Source organism: Pantherophis guttatus, chromosome 8 (genome assembly GCF_059756535.1).
Source record: "Pantherophis guttatus breed Tessera chromosome 8, ASM5975653v1, whole genome shotgun sequence".
Lineage (NCBI taxonomy): Eukaryota > Metazoa > Chordata > Lepidosauria > Squamata > Colubridae > Pantherophis > Pantherophis guttatus.
The window spans coordinates 70018704-70040082 of record NC_142070.1 but is presented as its reverse complement, the minus strand read 5'-3'; the positions used below and the strand labels follow the sequence as shown (position 1 = coordinate 70040082).

At 41.3% G+C, this 21379-nt stretch overlaps 1 protein-coding gene across 11 annotated transcripts in view; it reads right to left on the bottom strand.

The window, feature by feature from the left end:
* AASDH (aminoadipate-semialdehyde dehydrogenase) overlaps window positions 1-18095 on the bottom strand; it is a 35413-nt gene extending 17318 nt beyond the window's left edge. For 4 of the 11 annotated variants that reach the window (XM_034411389.3, XM_087874932.1, XM_034411387.3 and 1 more), the window contains exons 1-10: window positions 17777-18013; window positions 17324-17437; window positions 12891-13134; window positions 12315-12435; window positions 9154-9461; window positions 7821-8013; window positions 6320-6561; window positions 5302-5408; window positions 2237-2409; window positions 1219-1408 (exon numbers count right to left, since the gene is read on the bottom strand). In XM_034411389.3, the coding sequence (XP_034267280.2) occupies window positions 1219-1408; window positions 2237-2409; window positions 5302-5408; window positions 6320-6561; window positions 7821-8013; window positions 9154-9461; window positions 12315-12435; window positions 12891-13120 (1564 nt within the window). In that variant the 5' untranslated portion in view covers window positions 13121-13134; window positions 17324-17437; window positions 17777-18013. Of the gene's footprint in view, window positions 1-1218; window positions 1409-2236; window positions 2410-5301; window positions 5409-6319; window positions 6562-7820; window positions 8014-9153; window positions 9462-12314; window positions 12436-12890; window positions 13135-15068; window positions 15179-16213; window positions 16317-17323; window positions 17602-17776 lie in introns of those variants that run through there. The other 7 variants (XM_087874931.1, XM_060690848.2, XM_087874930.1 and 4 more) reach the window with 7 other exon arrangements.
* Window positions 18096-21379: the final 3284 nt, after the last annotated feature.

Here is a 21379-nt window from a genome sequence, read left to right as displayed (position 1 = left end):
TATAATGCTGGGAAAGGTGGAAAGAAAAAGAGGATGACTAGAAGCAAACTGAATGGACAGAGTATCAAAGTATCACAGTAGTTGTGAGTGCACTTCAAGATCTGAAGGACCGCACACAAACAGGTCATCCTGGAGAAAATTTCTGTATGTGATCCGTATAAGAACTGACATTGACTTGATGGCACATAATCAGTCTGACTTGGCTTCTCTCAGGTTTCCCCATGCTCTAAAAAAACAAGCTATTTTCGTAACAAGACGTTCCAATAAAATGTTATTTACATCTGGAAGCCGAAGAAAACACCCAATCGGTCTCTGAATTAATGAGCCAGAGTGGCAGATGGCTCCCTTGTGTGATGTTTGATCTGGTAGAACTGGTGTTCCATCAGTACGTTTGTTCTCGTCTGGTTTTATGTCTTAATTAGTCTGGGCCGTATTGCCTTCCGAGTTGTGATGGAATTGGGGGGCTTATAAATTTAAGAAATAAATATACTGTATTTTTCTGACTATAAGAAGCACTTTTTTGTCTCCCAAAAGGGGGCGAAAATGTCTGTGGGTCTTATAGAACGAATATTTCCAAAGCCCCGCCCACCCACCAGCCCTTTTTTGGCCTCTGCATGCCCTGTTTTCAGGCCTTTTTTCGACCTTTTTGGGGCCCATTTTCGAGGCTTTTTTCGGCCCGTTTTGGGGGGTTTTAGGGCCATTTTCAGGGCTTTTTAGGCCTGTTTTTGAGGCTTTTTGGGCCATGTTTTTGAGGGGGTTTTTTGGCCTGTTTTCGGGGCTTTTTGTGGCCTGTTTTCGAGGCTTTTTGTGGCCCGTTTGTTCTGAAAAAATGGATCAAAAAAAGCCTCAAAATGGGTCAAAAAAGCCTAGAAAATGGCCCCCAAAAGCCTAAAAAATGGGCCAAAAAAGCCTAGAAAATGGCCCCCCAAAAAAATCTAAAATATGGGCCAAAAAAGCCTAGAAAACAGACCAAAAAAGCCTCAAAAACGGGCAACCCCCCCCCCCCCAATGGACCAAAAAAAGCCTTGGAAATGGGCTGAAAAAAGCTCCCAAAACAGGATGAAAAAAGCCCAGGAAACAGGCCAAAAAAAAAAAAAGACTGGAAAAGGGCCGAAAAAAGGTAGGCCAAAACTTTTTGTTGTTGTTTTTCTCCTCTAAATTTAGGTCCGTCTTATAGTCCGAAAAATACACACAGTAGGCATATATACGTATATTTACCGTGGGATGTGAATGGCAAAGTATCAATCAGCAAAACCTCATCTGGAATTGCATAGCTTGGGAGACGTTCCTGGAGCTTTTTTAAAAGGTGCCGCTTTGAAACAGCTTTGGGGGCAACAAACAGAATTAATTTTTCTTGTTGGTACCATATCAAGGCACAGGTTTCCACTGTGCAGAGGCTCTCTGCCACCTGCAAAATAAAACCACGATAATTCTGAGAAAACGTGAAGAAATCCATGAAGATGAACACCTATATTTCTCTTCCCCTCATCATTCAAGTAACTTTCAGTCCCATAAATGCAGAGACCAGGAGTGTCAAACTTGATTTCATTGAGGGCCACCTCAGAGTTGTGTTTGACCTCGGGGGGGGGGAGCGTTTGGGGGGGGCAGGATGGGTGTGGTCAACTTGACGTCACTCGTGTCGGGGTGCCTGTGTTGGCTTGAATGCTCTGTCAGTGAAAACTGGCTCCCAATCTTCGTTTTTGGCTGGAACGGCCTCCTGCAACCTTCTGCTAGCGAAAATGGAGCTCGGGAGGGCCGCGTGTACAGTAAAGGGCCGCGATGGCTCAAAGGCTAAGACGCTGAGCTTGTCGATCAAAAGGTCGGCAGTTCAGCAGTTCGAATCCCTAGTGCCATGTAACGGGGTGAGCTCCCATTACTTGTCCCAGCTTCTGCCAACCTAGCAGTTCGAAAGCATGTAAAAAATGCAAGTAGAAAAATAGGGACCATCTTTGATGGGAAGGTAACAGTATTCTGTGCGCCTTTGGTGTTTATTCGTGCCAGCCACATGACCACGAAGACGTCTTTGGACAGTACTGGCTCTTCGGCTTTGAAACGGAGATGAGCACCGCCCCCTAGAGCCGGAAACGACTAGCACGCAAATGTGGGGGAACCTTTACCTTAATATCGAAGTAATCTCAAAAACTCAGGTAATATCTATCTTTCAGACTCTTCATGGCCCAATCTCACTTCTGTATTAGTTTTAAAAAAACCTTTTCATAGTTACCTATTACCTCACCTGCTGTACATACTCAGTGCTGAGACGCTTGCCATGACGCTTAATTTGATTGTCCTTCCGCCCCAAGAAAAACATTTCAGCGTTCTTAACTTTTACGAAATCTCCGGTAGCTCTCATGGTGTCCACAGGTAATGTTGTTTCGCCATCAATGAAGCAGACGCGTCCATTTCCTCCTATGCAGAGCAATTTTAAGCAGTAAGTCAGGCTTCCTCTTATCAATCCATATAATGCGGGCTAAAAATGATCTTAAAGCAGGGGTAAAATCCAGCAGATTCTGACAAGTTCTGGAGAACCGGTAGTGGAAATTTTGAGCAGTTTGGAGAACCGGCAAATACCACCTCTGGCTGGCCTCAGAGTGGGGTGGGAATGGAGATTTTGCAATATCCTTCCCCCAGGAGTGGGGAGGGAATGGGGATTTTGCAGTATCCTTCCCCTGGAGTGGGGTGGGAATGGAGATTTTGCAGTATCCTTCCCCTGCCATGCCCACCAAGCCACACCACGCCCACAGAACCAGTAGTAAAAAAAAATATGGATTTTACCACTGCCCTAAAATGAGATTTATGAGCCTTGTGAGATAGTTCAGATGCAAAGCATACCCAGATGAGCTGAATTCTACTTTATTGTAAGGTTACATTATCAGAATCTTGCAAGTCTGAAAGTGTATTTCTCCCCATTGTTTTTACAGCCCAAGAAATTAGGGCGAATCCTTTCTGAAATGTTTGCCACACCTCAGATTCAGCTGCCTCTTATCTGCCTCTTATTTGCTGTATGGCTCTTCCTCCTGTCTACCAAAGTCATTCCCACATACCATTAACTCGATACAGGAAAACAACACAATGAGTCTTTCAAACTTGATCAACTTACCCATCTAATAGCTACCATATTTTTCAGATTACAAAACGCACCAGACTGTAAAATGCACCTAGATTTAGAGGAGGAAAACAAGAAAAAAAAAAAGGTTTTGGCCTCCGTGTGTCCCGTTTTCGCCCTCCCCAGCCCCAGAAGCACTTTGCAGGCCAAAAACGGACCCATTTTTGGCTTCCCGAACCTTCCACGTCTCCTGTTTTTGCCAAAAATGGCCCCATTTTTGGCCTGTAGAGTGCTTCTGGGGGGCCAGAGAGGGTGAAAACAGGATGCGTGGAAGGTTTGAGAAAGCCAAAAACAGGCCCGTTTTTGGCAAAAATGGACCCATTTTTGGTGAAAACAGGACGCGCAGAGGGTTTGGGAGTGCTTCTGGGGGCCAGGAAGGGCAAAAATGGGACGCCAAAAACAGGCCCGTATTTGGTCTATAAGATGCACAGACATTTCCACCCATTTTTTTGGGGGGGGAAAAGTGCGTCTTATAGTCCGAAAAATACGGTAATTTTTATCACACTGAACTACTGCATGTAGCGTGAGAGAGTTCAGTCTTGCACACTGCCACTGTCCTATCTGCTCCATGAAGAATACAGAAGGCTCTATTTTCATTTTTGTTGAATATAGCTTCCTGTGCGTAAACATTAACTGTGATTATTTTTAATAAGCCTACTTCGCTTCCCATGGTTTGATATTGGCTTATTTTGATGTGAGATAAGAGAAAATGCAAAAACATTAGAGCCTTGTGCGTATTATAATTCTTTAGCATGATAGCCGATAGCCACTTCTGACTGTGATGCAAAGTAATTATAGCGCCTTCCATCACTAGGTTAAAACTTCCATTCATAGCTACTCTTTGTGTAGGCTGAAATTGATGGGAATTGGGAGTACATTATTCCGAGAATCCAGATTCATAACTGCATAGCATTACAAGAAAGTGTAGCGCTCAAAATAAAGTGTTTAAAACACAGTACAGGTAGTCCTCGAATGAAGAGCTAAAAATTTGTGTTTCCTTGCCAAAGTTGTTAAGTGAATCACGGCAGTTTATAACATGGTTGTTAAGTGAATCTGGCTTCCCCATTGACTTTGCTTGTCAGAAAGTCAGATAAGGTGATCACATGACCTGGGACCAGTGGTGGGTTGCCCCCGGTTCAGACCGGTTTGCAAGAACTGGTCATAAAACCCGCGGGAGGCTCCGCCCACTGTCCCGGATGTTGTCATCAGCGATCTGCGCATGCGCAGAAGCTTCTGCGCGATCCCATTGCGAACCGATAGTAAAGGTAAGTAGAACCCTACCCCTGCTTGGGACACTGTAATCATCATAAATATGAGTCAATTGCTAAGCAATCTGAATTTTGATCATGTGACCATGGGGCTGTTGCAACCGTTGCAAGTATGAAAAACGGTTGTAAGTCACTTTTTTCAGTGCCGTTATAACTTCAAACAGTCACTAAACAAACTGTTGTAAATCGAGGACTACCTGTATTCCAATTAACCCCCGACTTTGCCTTACTGATGAGGTTGAAAACAAACATCTTGTCAAATTATTAAAATCTGATGCCAGTTTTTAAAAACCTTTTAACTGCATTTTTATTTTATAGTGTTCAGAAATCAAAATATTTAAATCCCAGTTAGAAAAAAAAAATCGCTTATTTTGGGGGAATCTTTTAAGCTCATTCAAAGTCTTCAATCTAATAGCTGGGCTGTTCCCAATTATTCCAATTACTAACTATAGGTAAGAAAAACCCTACTATTTTAATACTCTGGCCAAACTAATTCCCGCACTACCTAATCAGAAATCTCTAGAAGTTTGTAGTCAAACGTTAGCGCCAGTGGTGGGATTCAAATTTTTTTACTACCGGTTCTGTGGGTGTGGCTTAGTGGGCGTGGCAGGGGAAGGATACTGTAAAATTTCCATTCTCACCCCACTCCAGGAGAAGGTTGCTGCAAAATCCACATTACCTCCCTATCAGCTGGGACTCGGGAGGCAGAGAATAGATGGGGGCGGGGCCAGTCAGAGGTGGTATTTACCGGTTCTCCTAACTACCCAAAATTTCCGCTACCGGTTCTCCAGAACTGGTCAAAACCTGCTGAATACAACCTCTGGTTAGCGCCCTGGAAATAGCTTCCTCATTCACTGGAATCCAATGGCTATTATGATCATCTTCAAGTAATGATTGTTTTAATTAAAAAATAAAAAATAAAATTACCTATAAATACTTGGCCTTCACCTTCTTGGACAAGTAAGCCATTAGCATCTTTGACTTCAACTGCTGTTCCAGATAATGGTGTTCCCAGTGGTACAGGGGAATCAAATCTGAAAAAGGATGGGGTGAGCCGGCAGAAGAGAGAGAGATGTGAAACAAGGATGAACAGTAAGTAAAGAACTAATTTCTTCATTCAGACCATCAGAAAAAGAATCAAGCCACTATCCAAATTGTTCACGAGTATTAATTAGATCAAAAAAAATAAAAAGTAAAATCATTGCCAACATTTACATGTTTTATCCACAAGTCAAATATTGCAGAACGTGGCTCAGTCACTTTTAATTATGTCCAGCACTCAAGTTCAGTTGTGTACTTTTAAGTATACAGCATGCTGAATTTAAAAGACTGCTTTGAGTTCAAGTGTTCTGCGTTTGGAATGAATGATTTGGCTCATTCCAGAAGTATGCATGGTTCAAGTGATGCACGCCCAACTCTGAACTCAAAATGTTTCTGGAATGGATAAAACAACCCATTTCACATATGAAACATTCCCAATTCAAAATCCCCACAGCATTGAGCCAAGGGGTGGGCTTCAAAAATTTTAGCAAGGGGTTCTTTGCCCGGTTGCTGGATGGGCGTGGCCATGGTGGGCGTGGCCTAGTCAGCCTCCTGCACCTGGGAACACCATTTTCGCCCTCCCGGAGGTTTGAAAAAAGCCTCCGGAGCCTGGGGAGGGCAAAAACGGCGTTCCCAGGCTCTGGAGGCCCTCTGGAGGTCAGAAACAGGCCCGTTTCCGGCCTTCCTGATTTTCCGGTATGCCTGTTTTTCACCCTTCCTGAACGGGTGCGTGGGACCGCATGGGGACTCCTGGGAGGGGCGGGTGGGGCCAGCCAGAAGTGGGATTTGGGGGTTCTCTGAACTGCACAGAATCTTAGCTAGAGTTTGTCCCGAACCTCTGCAAACCCCCAGCAGCCCACCCCTGATTGAGCCTTATGGGCAGCAAAAACGAACATTTTCCTACCGATGATCCATGTCGAAAGCCTCCTCAGGAATCCTGTAACATGTGGCCCAACACGAAACTTCAGTAATGCCGTAAATATTAAAGAGTTGAGTTTTGTTTCCTTTTTCTTTCCAGCTTCTCAACACGCTAAGCGCAGGGCAGGCTTCTCCACCGAGAGCTAAGATTCGCAGGGAAGTATCCACAGTCAATACACTTGATCTAATATGTTCAACTCCGAATCTTTTCAAAAGAGTTGGTGTAGCCTGAAGAAAGCAGGATTCAAGGTTATTACAGCTATTCCTCGACTTTACAATAGTTTGTTTAGTGTCTGCTCAAATTTACAACGGCACTGAAAGAAGGGACGTATGACTTATTTTTCACAATCACAACAATTGCAGCATTCCCAATGCAATCCTAGGCTGCAATAACAGAGGAATAGAATCAAAGTCATGTGAAGTATTGGTATTACCCTTTATAAAGTTTTAGTAAAACCACACTTGGAAAACTCCATCTAGTTTTGGTCACCACAATATAAAAAAAAAGAAGTTGAGATTCTTGAAAAAGTGCCGAGAAGAGAGACAAAGATGATTAGGAGACTGGAGACTAAAACACTGAAGAATGTATGCTGTCTAGATTTGCCATAGCTTTCCTCCCCAGGATCAAGCATCTTTTAATTTCTTGGCTGCAGTCCCCATTTGCGATGATCTTGGAGCCCAGGAAAATAAAATCTGTCACTACCTCCATGTTAAGGATATTGGTGTTGTGTTACCAACCAGCAGAGTAAATGCACAAGGAAACGTTGCTGAGAGCAATGAATAAGAGATATGCAAACTGGTTTATCAAAAGCTTACTTTATAGTAGAAAAACAGTCTCATAGTCTTTAAACAAATTCCAAGTCCTTGCCAGTTAAATCAGTCCAGTACTTACAGATATCTTCTTACCAAACAAACATTAGTTGGTTAGAATAACAAACTCACTCTGGTTCACAAACCACGATGGTAGCAGATCCATCAAACGATGATTAGCAGATAGCAACTCCTCTCAATGGTAGCTTATCATAGCAGCTTCATCATTAATGGCAGTATATCATAGCAGCAACTGAACACGTTACAATACCTTGCTTAAATACTCTCACAACCAGTCATTATCTAATTACAGCATGACTCAGCATTACAATGAATACCTTTAAAGTAACATAATACATTTACAGATTAAAGTTACAGTACACTCATATTACCTGGACAACTAGTTAGGCTCAAACCATATCCTAACACTCCATTTCTTCCCCATCTATTTGCCAGGAATTGATAGGGCCGGATGCCATGATCTTAGTTTTCTTAATGTTGAGTTTAGGTGCTACATACAGTACAGTATATTGACACAATTTTTTAATTCCTACAGACTGCATACGATAGCCTTGGGCTAATCTGCAATATAAATGGCCTTGGTAAGATTTCTCCTTATTCAAGCAAACAAGACAAGTGGATAGTTTAATTAAGTTTCCAAACAACAAGTTTCTTACTTGCAATACGGTCACTCTGTGCTTCTGGAAGAGAGCCCTGGATAACTGCTGTGGCATCATTTTAATCACTGTGGGTAGTATTAGCAGGCATGCCCCACTCGCCAGACTAATGAACAGGTCAATGACTGATGGATCAAAAGTCAAAGGAGAGGCCATAAACACTACGTCATCTGGAGTAATTTTAAAAAGCTCTCTAGAATAAGGAAAAAATACACATCTCTGAGAAATTAGATTTAGATGAAACTTTAAGCAGTTTTGCATATACCAAGTTAATCAGACTCTTTCTCCCGCTAACAAGTTATAAATCCTCCAATTCCACCTCTAATTCAGGTCAGCATTACACAAACTCTACACCCTGAAAGTCTGAGTTGCAGTCTAAGCAGCCCTTCTAAAAGTTGGGAGAATTATAATGAGATGAGCCCAGAATGAGATTCATTTCCAACATACATTATAGCTTTCCATACTTTTTTTTTGTCTAAAGGCGGAATACTTGCAAACCTTGGTAGTACAGTGGTCTAAGGCACCCTGTTATTAAGCTGGTTATTAAGACCAGCTGCCTGCAATTACTGCAGGTTCGAATCTCGCCAAGGCTCAAGGTTGACTCAGCCTTCCGTCCTTACTAAGGTAGGTAAATTGAGGACCCAGTTGTGGGGGCAATAAGCTGACTTTGTATAAATATACAAAAGAATGAAGGCTATTGCTGAGCACATTGTAAGCCGCCCTGAGTCTCCAGAGAAGGGCGGCATATAAATCAAATTAAAAAAAAACAAAAAAACCAAGATCTATGAGTTTATCTCAGATCTATTCCAATTATATAAGAAGCAAACAACTGGAAGTCCAACACAATTTATGCTATTGTTGCTCTTTTTGTTAACCTTTCCTTCTTATCAAAATATATCATTATCATCTTCATTTAATGACCTCATGATCCCTTGCGGGGTGGAGTCTGGGTCAGTGGTGGGTTGCTACCGGTTCACCCTGGAACAGGAGAACTGGTAGTGGTAGTGGAGGGTGGCTCCACCCACCCACCTGCCCGGACACTTCTGCACATGCGTGCACGAGCGAACGGGTTGCAAACTAAATTAAAACCCACTATTGGTCTGGGCAACTGAATGGAGCTAGGAGAGTGTTTTAATGGCCGGATGCCATTCCTGTCACCAACGCGGAGTTTTGTTTAGCAGATATATTCCCAGTGTGCCCAGAGAGAGAAATATCTGCCTCTACCTAGGATCGAACTCACAGCCTCCTGACTGTGAGGAGAGAGCTCCGTTTCTAGGCCACCGCACCACTCCTCTTATCAAAATATATGACTAAGTGTATATGGAAAACTTACCTAAGATGAAGGATATTTGGTACGATGCTTTTATGAGGCACCCTCACAATTTTGGGGAGCCCTGTTGTTCCAGATGTGTGCAAAACATATGCCAGGGAATGTTTCTCTCTGACATCCAACAGATCTTTGGGTGCTCCAACATCATGTTGCTGTTCTTTACAGATGTTTCTGACCACAGAACTTTCACTACCTGCATTTACATATTTGGTCAACTGAACACCACTGTGGCTTTGGAAAAGAATTAAACCAATTCTCCGCATTTGAAGGGAATGTTGGCTGTACAAGTGTCCATAGGTTATTGTGAATTTCTGGAAACAAAAAAAGAAACTTATTCTAACACAACTTTCGCATGTTTACTTCTCTGTGTCTAGTCACAACGAATAAAGTCAAACAAATTTAGAGCAGCTAATCAAATACGATGCTTTTCAAGGGAATATGGTGTTTTGTTTTGTTTTTTAACCCAAAGTGATTCTGCAACAAGTGCAAAAACTAGGAACACACTGTGGTTGTTACGGTAGTGTTGTGGCCCGTCAGCAGCCTGTGCAGCTAGTAGCTGATTCCGACAGCGAGGAAGCTGGTATGGTGCTGCGTCAGCAGCCTGTGCAGCTGGCACTCGAGTCGGACAATGAGGAGGCTGGAGAAGATGTGGTGCCAGAGGTGGGGATTCAGCCAGGGCCTTCAGAACCTCCAGAAGCTTCCATGGGTGAAGAGGAAGAAGAGGAGGAGCCTCTTCTCAATGCACGGGCGCTCAGAGCTGCCAAAAGGCAGGAGTGGCTCCTCAGGAGGAGGTCTCCTCGAGAGTAAGGCTTGGGGCTAACTGGCCACTTCCTTAGCCTATTTAAGGAAGGACGACAACTGAGGCAATTTGCAGGGAACAACTTCATTCATTCTCCTTCGCATCTTGCTCTTAGTTCTCTGCAAATTGCTTCTGGGCTTTCTGCCAATCCTAGTAAGATTACGATTATTTATTCTTTGGATTCTTGTACGCTGTTAAGAAAGTTAATTAATAGCCTTTGTTTGAAAAAGACTGATTTAATTTAGTAAACTAAGGTTTGTACAGACTTTGTGTGTGCTGCGTTCCTTGGGGTCCATAGCTGGGGCAGAACAGGTAGGACAACAAGATTTGGGCTGCAAAACTCCAAATGATCATTAATGCAGAATACAGGTAGTCCTTGACTTATGACCACAATCGAGCCCCAAATTTATGCTGCCAAGTGAGCTATTTGTTAAGTGAGTTTTGCCTCATTTTACAACCTTTCTTATCACATTTATTAAGTGAATCACTGCAGCTGTTGAGTTAGTAACACGGTTGTGAAGTGAATCTGGCTTCCCCATTGACTCTGCTTGTCAGAAGGTCGCAAAAGGGGATCACGTGACCCTGGGACACTGCAACCCCGTCATAAATGTAAGTCAGTTGCCAAGCAACAGATATTTTGGACATAAAATGTGAAAGAAAGAGTTATTGGAGAAGACCTTCATAACTGGGGAGGGAAAAAGAAAGCAATTGAAAAAGAAGTTGAGAGAAGGCAAGATGGTGGGAGATACTGAACATACTGTAAGCTTTTTTTTTTAATTAATGGTTCAATCATGTCTGATTCTTGGGAGACTGTCTGGATAAAATCCTGTAGTTTTCTTGGCAAGATTTTTCAGTACAGTTTGCCATTGCCTCTTTCCTAGGGCTGAGAGAGTGATTGGCCTAGGGTTACCCAGCTTTGTGTGTAAGGTTCTCCTGGTTGTTAGCCTTCTACTTTAATCACTATAGGTCAGGGGTGGGCAACTGTGGCCCTTTTACAACCTGTGGACTTCAACTCCCAGAATTCCTGAGACAGCTTGGCTGTCCACAGGTTGTAAAAGGGCCACAATTGCCCACCCCTGCTATAGGTAGTCCTTAACTTACAACCACAATTGGAACCAGATTTCCAGTCATAAGTTGTTAACAGTTGTACGTCCAGGCACCTACATGACTAGACCTGATTTTAAGTGAATCATCACGGTCATTAACTGAATCATCAGTTGTTAAGCAAGCACCGTGGTCGTAAATGCGATCTGAATGGATATTTTTTTTTGTCAGAAACTGACAAAAAAAATGGCAGAAATTGACAAAATTCATCACAAATTGTTGTCATGTGACTCTGCAATTAGTCGTAAAGGTGTGCGGGAGGGAAGATATTTTACAATGACCAGAAGTGCCCATTCTGGGCTTATCGTAATTTCAAACAGTTATTGAGCAGCTGTAATGAAGTCATAAGGTTGTAAACCAAGGATTACCTACTGTGGTACCTTGGTACTCAACATTAATTGGTTCTGGAAGGCATGATGAGTTCCAAAAACAATAAATACCAAACATTTTTTTCCTATGAAGGAATAATATAGTGAGTCACAAGGCAGCCAACAACTGATAGGTTCTAGCTTGTGCATTGAGTACCAAACAAACAATGAGTACAGGGGAAACATTTTTTGCATCAAAATGCATTAAGTACCACATTTGATGAGTTTCAAAGCAGTTGAGTACCAAGGAACCACTGGATATAATTATGTTACTTAAAATTCTATGGGTTTACTTCATTGTACATATATTATTATTATTATTATTATTATTATTATTATTATTATTATTATTATTATTATTATTATTATTACAATTTATATACCGCCTTTCTCCGAAGACTCAGGGCGGCTTACAATGCATTTTAAAAAACCATTATAAAAACATTTAAAAATTAAAACATTAAAACCCATTCACACCATTCATGTCTGGATCTCACAAGATTGCAACAGTGAGATCAACGGCCCCAGGCCTGCCAGAAAAGCCAGGTCTTCACCGCTTTCCGGAAGGCCAATAGGGTGGGGATGGTCCGGACCTCAGGAGGTAACTGGTTCCAGAGAGCTGGGTAGCCACAGAGAAGGCCCTCCCCCACGGGCCCGCCAGCTGACATTGTTTAGCTGACGGGACCCAGAGGAGACCAACTCTGTGGGATCTTACCGGTCGCTGGGAGCTATGTGGTAGAAGGCGGTCTCGAAGATAACGTGGCCCTGAGCCATGTAGGGCTTTAAAGGTAATAACCAACACCTTGAATTGTAACCTAAGCAGAAGGTTTGTAGAATTCCAATTATATTTTAAATATCCCAATTAAAATAGAAATTGGAAGCATTGCACTTACATCAACTTTATCTTCTTCAACAAGGACGTATTGGAAACCACATTTCTTCATAAAGGAAATATAGAGGCTGGGCAAGGCATCTGGATCGATGGGAGAATAAGCAGCAGGTACCTGTAGAAGTCTAGCAAAATGAAGCAAGCTACTTTCAGGCATCCAAACTTACAAAGGGTTCTTACCAGCAGAGAAGCTTATGGCTTTCTATGTAGTTCTGTAATATTTTACAGGATATTGGACAAAGATTAATATATGAGTGCCATATATTGGCATATATTGAGTGCCAATATATAAAGGCCAAAGTTTTAAAAATAAAGAGGGTTTATTTCTGTATGTCTCACTCCATCTAGTGGCTTAAGTTGTGAAGCAAAAAAAGTTAAGATTCTACAGATATTTGTGCCAATATCATATATCCTATTAAAAATTAATACATTACTATAGTGATATTAAAATTGCAGGAGGCAAATTCAATAGGGCATATTATACAAATAAATACTTTAAAAATCATGGTAATGAGGTGATAATAGCATGTCCTGCATTTATGTGAACCAATTTATATAACTGTAAAAGCATTAGCATTACCCGAGAATCCAAGAAGGTAAATTTATCCCTGGGTTACAGTAGAGACCTATTTCCAAATTTTCAGTAAGGTTGCAATGTTTCCTCAGGAAGTCTGTAAGTTCTGTAGCAAGGCTCATAACTGTCTTGTACATGTAGGAAACTGGAATCTGATGGTTACATGCATCAAAACACACGGCTCTTCTTTCAGGATATAATCTGGCCGCAGTCTGAACCATCTCATGCAGAGCCATTCTCAATATTTATCCTGCATATGTAAATAAGAAAAAACAACAACTAATCAATTAATTGAGAGTTAGTTTAGTCTAGTGGTTAATAAACCAGACTAGAAAACAGGAGTCAGTGAGTTCTAGTCCTGCCTTAGTCATGGAAGCTGGCTGGGTGACTTTGGGTTCTAAACTTTTTTACTACCGGTTCTATGGGTGTGGCTTATTTTGTGGGCGTGGCTTAGTGGGGGGGGTAATGTGACTGGGTGGGCATGGCCAACTTTATTTTTTTTTAACTTTTAAAAGCATTTTTTCCACAACCTTAAGAGGTTCAGAAAAAAATGCTTTTAAAAGCCTCTGACAATTAGGCAACTCAGCTGGGATTGCCAGAGGCTTTTAAAGGCATTTTTTTTTCCTACAACCTCTCTGGCCGAAGAGGTTGCAAAAAGAAATGTTTTTAAAAGCCTCTGACGATCTCAGCTGAGCCGCGTGATCATCAGAGGCTTTTTTTTTTTAACTTTTAAAAGCATTTTTTCGGCCGAAGAGATTGTAGAAAAAATGCTTTTAAAAGTTTTTTTTTAAAAAAGCCTCTGATGAGGGTGGGCGGGGTAAGCGAGCGGCGATCAGGGCGGGGACCGGTTCGGGGGCGTGGCCAGCCAATGTTATTACCAGTTCTCCGAACTACTACAAATTTTTACTACCGGTTCTTGCAAACCAGTGCAGACCAGGAGCAACCCACCACTGCTTTGGACCAGTCACTCTCTCAGTCCAACCCACCTCACAGGGTTGTTGTGGGGAAAAAGGGAGGAAGGCGTATTAGTTATGTTCACCTCGAGTTATTTAAAAATAATAAAGGTGAGGTAAAAAATTTAAATAAAAATGTTCTTTTAAAAAAACTTACAAAACATACCCAATAACAGATAATTTTAAACTTGAAAGGAATATATATTTTAATGTACAGAGCTGTGTTCTACAAAATCGGTGGCTATATAAAATAGAATGTTTTCCATAGTATGCGTTACATTTATATTTATAGTTCTGATAATTATTCTGATATTGTGGCATTGAGTACAAAAGGATTTTATTCTATTTTCTATTATTTAAAAGAGAAAGCCCAGATATATACTATAATTCAGACATAGAGTGGGAGAATTACTCATGTTTTCACATGCCCATGTTCCATCGGGCACTACTGTACTATACTGTACTGTATTGCTTAAACATCTGTTAAGATTAAAATAAATAATAATAAAATATAGAAAAGAGATAAAATATCATAAAGAGCTAGTAAATTTGCAAGTTGGTTTTTTTAAACTATTAAGTTATACTCATTTAGCTTTACAGAATTAAAAGAAGCCAGTTTGTAATGTTATGAAGCCAAAGTTGTAGTTAAAGGCAGCATTACTATACCGATAGTTCTTGACTTACAACTATTCCTTTAACAACTGACTCTTCAAAGTTACAACTGAACACCGAAAAAGGGACTTTTGACTGTTCTCACATTTACAACTGTTTCAGGATTCCCAAAGGATCAAAATTGATCATCTGACCATATGAAAGCATGAGCTATAGTAAGATGCAATAATATGAGTAAAGGTGAAGTATAGATAAATGAGATAAAATAGACTACAGATAGTCCTTGACCACTGTAACAGGTAACATGAGTATTTTTCACACTGATGACTGTTGCAACACCCCTATGGTCACATGATCAAAATTCAGATGGCTTGGCAACCGGTTCATATTATACACCTTATACACATTATACCTATACACCTAAGACAAATTCCTTGTGTGTCCAATCACACTTGGCCAATAAAGAATTCTATTCTATTCTATTCTATTCTATATTTATGATGGTTGCAGTGTCCCAGATTCATATGATCACATTTTGTGACCTTCTGAAAGCAAAATCAATGGGGAAGCCAGATTCACTTAACAACCGTTTTACCAACTAACAACTGCAATGACTCACCTAACAACAGTCGCAAGAAAGGTTGTAAAATGGAGCAAAACGTACTTAACAACTATCTTACTTAGCAATAGAAATTTTGGGCTCAACCGTGATCGTAAGTCGAGGACCACCTGTACAGTGAGGTAAAATGAAATATACTTAGATAAAATAAAGATAAAAGAGCTAAGATAAAGTAGAATGCAGGGATATAGAATAAAATTAATATTTAAGTTCCAAAACAGTATGTCTTTAGGTGAATTCATCACCTTTGCACAGATATATGTATGTGATACATACATACATATATATGCACAAAGGTGATGAATTCACCTAAACAGATACTATTTTGAAACTTTAATATTAGTGGTGAAATCCAAATTTTTTTACTACTGGTTCTGTGGGCGTGGCTTGGTGGGCATGTCAGGGGAAGGATATTGCAAAATCGCCATTCCCACCCCACTCTGGGGCCAGCCAGAGGTGGTATTTGCCGGTTCTCCAAACTGCTCAAAATGTCTGCTATCAGTTCTCCAGAACCTGTCAGAACCTGCTGGATTTCACCCCTGGTATGTATGTATGTATATATGTTGTGTGTGCGTATGATTATAGTCAGGCCTGCCCCAACAGACAACACATTTTATACAACATATTGAGGTGCATGCAAAGGTGATGAACTGACCTAAACACATACCGTTTTGGAACTTTAATTTTACACACACATATATATATTTGTGCCCTGAACTCTTAACTTATGAATTTCCTGTAGTTAACTATTTAGCTGATCACCATGGGAACAAATTCCAGGGTCATCTGTTCTGATTCATTTCTCATTTTCCTATGTTAAAAATTAAAAATGGTGGAATAGCATTTCCCCACCCTTTTTATCAGTCTATAACAGGAGTCTCCAACCTTGGCAACTTTTAAGACTTGTGGACTTCAACTCCCAGAATGCAAAGCGAAGCTCGCTGGGGAATTCTGGGAGTTGAAGTCCACAGGTCTTAAAGTTGCCAAGGTTGGAGACCCCTGGTCTATAAGGAGATGCACTGGAATATTTTCCAGCCTGCTTCAGAAGACTCTATCCAGGCCAGGACCAGATCCAGTTTGGAAGCCAAATAGCAGTGTCCGAGACACAGAGGGGCCTTCACCCTTGGCTCGCCAGAGAAGCTCACGCTTTGCTCCTGCACATCCAGAAGATTCAGGTGAGGATGGCCGCTTTATGCTTTGTGGACTTCAACTCCCAGAATTCCCGAGCCAGATATCTTCACTCTCAGGCTGCAGAGAAACAAGATACAGTAGTGGCCAAAATTGTGGAAACCTTTTGGGAAAAGTGTATTTTTGAGGTTTGATGGCCAATAACACTTTTTTTTTGGAGTTTCAAGATAATCATATTCCACTGCTGGAATGGCCTGGGAATAGCCAAGACCTTAACCCAACTGAAAATCTATGGAGCCGACTAAAGACACTTGTTAGTCAGAAGCGACCCAGCAATAAAACCCAGTTAATAGAAGCAACCATTCAATCTTGGTTTCACATTGTAACAGCTGCAGAACTAAAAGACTTGGTTCACTCCATGGGAAGACATTGTAAGACCGTAATCCATGCTAAAGGTTACCCAACTAAGTATTAACTGACTTGGTGATAATTTTTGTACATCTCATTTTTTCTATGTGTTTCACTTTTCTTCTTTATACTGTAATGGCTGTTCTAATAGCAAATTCTTCATAAAAGTTATTGCATTGCATTCCTGATTAAATGATCTTTCCATTGATCTATAATTTTATGCTACTACTCCAAGAAAAAAAAAGTGGTGTTATTAGCTAGTTTTGGAAAATACACTTTTCCCAAAAGGTTTCCACAATGTTTGGCCACTACTGTAGCTGTCTCCAAGTGTCTGATGAAGGAACATTATGTAGAAAGTGAGGCAGAGTCATTGTTCCAGAAAATGGGATAAGAAAAAGTGGGCTTTTTTTTTTAATAAATTTTTATTATAGTTCAAAAAAAACAAAAAAAACAAAAACATATATATATAATAGTTTTTCTATCACGGTGTAACATCACCAAAATATCCATGTATATATACACCAATAATCAGAAAGTAAAAATAGAAATTATTTACATATTCTTATATACAAATTTACATTTCCAATACTTATTGATTACCATAATTATACCATCATCTATAATTATAATCCAACATTAACCTTTATCTCTCTCCCATCGTTTCTGGATCCAATCATACCACATGTTCCAACTACTATAAAAATCTGAATCTCTTTTACCTTTGATCAGTTTTGTAAGTCTGTCGGACTCCGCACATTCCATAATTTTATAAATTATTTTTGAGTCCGTCGGTAAGTCCTCATTCTTCCATTCTTGTGCGAATGCCAGTCTCCCTGCAGTGATTATGTCCCAACAGAAAAGTTTCAGGTTTCAGTTCTATTCTACAGTGTGTAATTTCAAGCAACCATCGCCGTATTTTCATCCAATATTTGGCTGCCAGTGGACATGTCCACCATTGGTGGAAGTAGGTTCCATTGCTATGCCCACATTTCCAGCACTGTGGAGAAAGTGGGCTTTTAATTACAAGGAAGTAGGGTTGTTTTTTTTTGGCTGGCTCGGGAATTCTGGGAATTGAAGCCCACAAGTCATAAAAGGGCCACCGTTTCCCACCCCTGCATTAAAGTCCTCTTGGCAAGAGGGTGGGAGACACACAAATACACACACACACAAACCTTCTTCCAGCATACTTTTCCAACTTCCCACCTAAGGCACCAACCAGGAAAGGTCCTTGGGGAATCGACGCAGGTGCAGCCTTTGGCCTTAATAATAATAATAATAAAGCAACTTCTGCCCCGCTTCTTGCAGGAACGAGGAGCCTCCTGGAGAAAGGAAACGGGCGCAGGATGCGCTTTCCCCCGCGGGGGCCTTCTCGGCACCCGTCGCCTTCGAGCCTTTCCTTTCTACCTACCGCGGGGCGCGCTGCGAAAGGGCGGAAGAAGGGACGGTGAAGCCGAAAGGGGAGGAGGAGGCGAAGGAGGAGCCCGATTGCACGCAACGCCAAAGGGCGTTAGGCTGATTGGCTGGCTGGCTGGCTGGTTACCAGAACAGAGTCTGTCTCCCAATAGCAATAGCTTCTAACAGGGGTCTCCAACCTTGGCAGCTTGGAAGACTTGTGGACTTCAACTCCCAGAATTCCTCAGCCAGCAAAGCTTGTGGACTTCAACTCCTCAGAATTCTGGGAGTTGAAGTCCACAAGTCTTCCAAGTGGCCAAGGTTGGAGACCCCGGTCTTCTAAGGCAGGATTTGCCTTGCCCGCTGCATTTTTTGTTTTTGAAGAAATTTTTTATTTATTTTTATTTTTAAACATAGATAAAATACATCTTTTTAGAGCAAGGGTTTGATCCGGTATAAAATTAAGTACAATTGCTCACCCTCCCTTCCAAATTTCATCCATTAACATCTTAAAAAGAAAAAAAGAAAAAGAAAAAGACACAAGGAAATCCAAACCCAAATTTTATCACTCAATCTAACATCTTATTCTAAATATTTGGCATTCTGCTATATCACCCTAAATCTAAGGCAGGATTTGCCTTGCCCACTGCATTTTGGAACAGGGTAATAATAGGGATGCAGGATGCAATTTCCGCCTGCGATTCCTTGCATCGGATGAGAAAAGCACCTCTTTCTATTTGAGGGGCTGCCACAAAGAAGAGGTGGGGGTGGGTGGATGGGTCAAATTATTTTTTTCCCCAAAGCACCAGAGGGGGGAGGAGGGGGGGGCAGGACAAGAAACAAGGGGTTGGAAACAAACCAAAGAGAGAAGCACCACCTGGAATTAAGGAGGAATTTCCTAACAGTGAGGACAATTAGGCAGTGGAACCAGCTTGCCTTCAGAAATCATGGGTGCTTCATCACTGGAGGTTTTTTTAAAAAGAGACTGGACAGCCACTTGCCTGAAATGGTATAGGGTTTCCTGCTTGAACAGGGGGTTGGACTAGAAGACCTCCAAGGTCCCTTCCAGCTTCTATTCCTATTCCTATTCCTATTCCTATTCCTATTCTATTCTATTCTATTCTATTCTATTCTATTCTATTCTATTCTATTCTATTCTATTCTATTCTGTGGTGGGTTGCTACCAGTTCTAGCGAACTGGTAGCAGCGGCGGCAGGAGGCGCCGCCCACCTGTCCGGACGCTTCTGCGCATGTGCAGAACCGTTGCACAAGCGTGTGAGCACCCACGAATGAATCAGTAGCAATGGGTTTTGAAACCCGCCCCTGATTCTATTATTCTATTCTTCCCTATCCCTATCCCTATCCCTATCCCTATCCCTATCCCTATCCCTATCCCTATTCTATTCCTATTCTCTCTACTCTACTCTACCCTAGCCTAGCCACTTTTTACAGAGGCATGATTGAGAGCGTTTTAACAAACTGCATCACTATTTGGTTTGGTGGCAGCAGTGCCTCCGATAGAAAGTCCATACAGAGAGTGGTAAGGACAGCCGAGAAGATTATAGGAAGCTTGCTTCCCGTTGTTCAGGATACTACTTATAAGCGCTATGTACTTAGAACTCAAAGCATCATTAGAGACCCCATACACACACTTCACAGTCTGTTTCTGATGCTCCCCTCTGGGAAGAGGTTTCGAATTATTTCTAGCAGGACTACCAGATTCTGTAACAGCTTTGTTCCTTTATGCCATCTGGTAAACTTGCAAGATTTGTTTTTCTCTCCATGTGCATGTATACATCCAAACTAGACTGTATTGTTTCTCCATGTCATATATGTGGGTATATGCATAATTTTGTATTTATTTATTTAGTTTACGTAGTGTATATTGGAGGGGATGACCCTTTGAGAGCTGTATGGAACAAAATTTCATTTTAATGTATTTATTTTATTTATTTATTACTTCGATTTATATGCCACCCTTCTCCGGAGACTCAGGGCGGCTTAAAATGCATTAAGTAATAGCCTTCATACTTTTGTATATACCTGCTTAGTAGGGCTTTTTTGCCCCCCCCCCAAGCAGTGTTCTATTTTTATACAAAGTCAGCTTATTGCCCCCACAAACCGGGTCCTCATTTTACCTACCTCAGAAGGATGGAAGGCTGAGTCAACCTTCAGCCTGGTGAGAATTGAACTCGCAGTAATTGCAGGCAGCTGGCAGCTAAGTACTACTTTAACAGCAGTTTAGTCTGCTGTGCCACCAAGGCTCATTATTGTATGCCGATTAGTGTACTTTTAAAAGTGACAATAAAGGTAGATTAAGTCTAAATGACCCAAAGGGGATTTTAATTACGACTTTCCACTGTTCTTTTTATAAAAAAAAGAGTTTGATCTTATAATTTTTTAAAAAATTAAAATTTCACACTTTTAGAATTTTTAGAAAATACATTGGGAGTTAATACTAGGAGTCATCCGTCGTAAATAAAACCTTATTCTCTTTATTCAACATGTACTTAATTGAAAGGGGGGGATCTCAGGAGCGTGGCCGTGGCTGACCGGCTCCATCATTCTCTATGGAGAAGCATCTCAACAGTTCTCCCTCTTGTCTTGGTGCAGTCCGTGATTCTCTTCCTTCACTCTAGACCTAGTAAGAAACGGATTAAGGAACCCCGGGGATGTTAAATGATTTCATGGGTTAAATGACTTGTGGGCTGATCAAAAGTGAACCCGCCGGACAGTAAAGCAGAGAGATCACGGCATTGCAAAGTGCAATAAAGGAAACACTGATGAACCCCTTCTATTCTACACCCCCCCCAATTAAACAATTTGGCAAGTTTGGCTTATAGGAGGTCCCTTCTCACTGCAGGTCTCGTGCGTTGCTTAAGAGTGCTGGAGTAGCATTAGGAAGGTCAAGATCAAAACTTAAGACAAAAGTGCTTTTGGAAAAAATACTATCCCATCTAAGGATGTTTGTATGTGCAGATAGGGGATTCTAGCACAGCTGAGAGCTTGAAGAAGGATAAAGAGTTTCTGCAATTGCTAATTTAGTGTCAAATAGAAATCCAGGATAACAAACTGATGAGTGGGATTATCAGTTCTTATGGGATACTGCTTATCTTACTGCTGACACAGCAAAGAAACTCGAGACGAGCTGCTTTATGTTGGATGAACAATGCTGTACGAGGCTGGATGTTTCAAGCAATACCCAAAGGTATTGGATGCTTGCATACTTTCTTTGTAGATCGACTTCAGACTGCTTTTCGTATCATATTTTTTTTTTCCTTCCTTCCTTCTTTCCCTCCCTCAGTTCACATAGAGCATAGGATAGAAAAAATAAGCCAAGTCCACAAAGGAGTGTGTCAAAGCAAGATGCATTTAATTAAGGT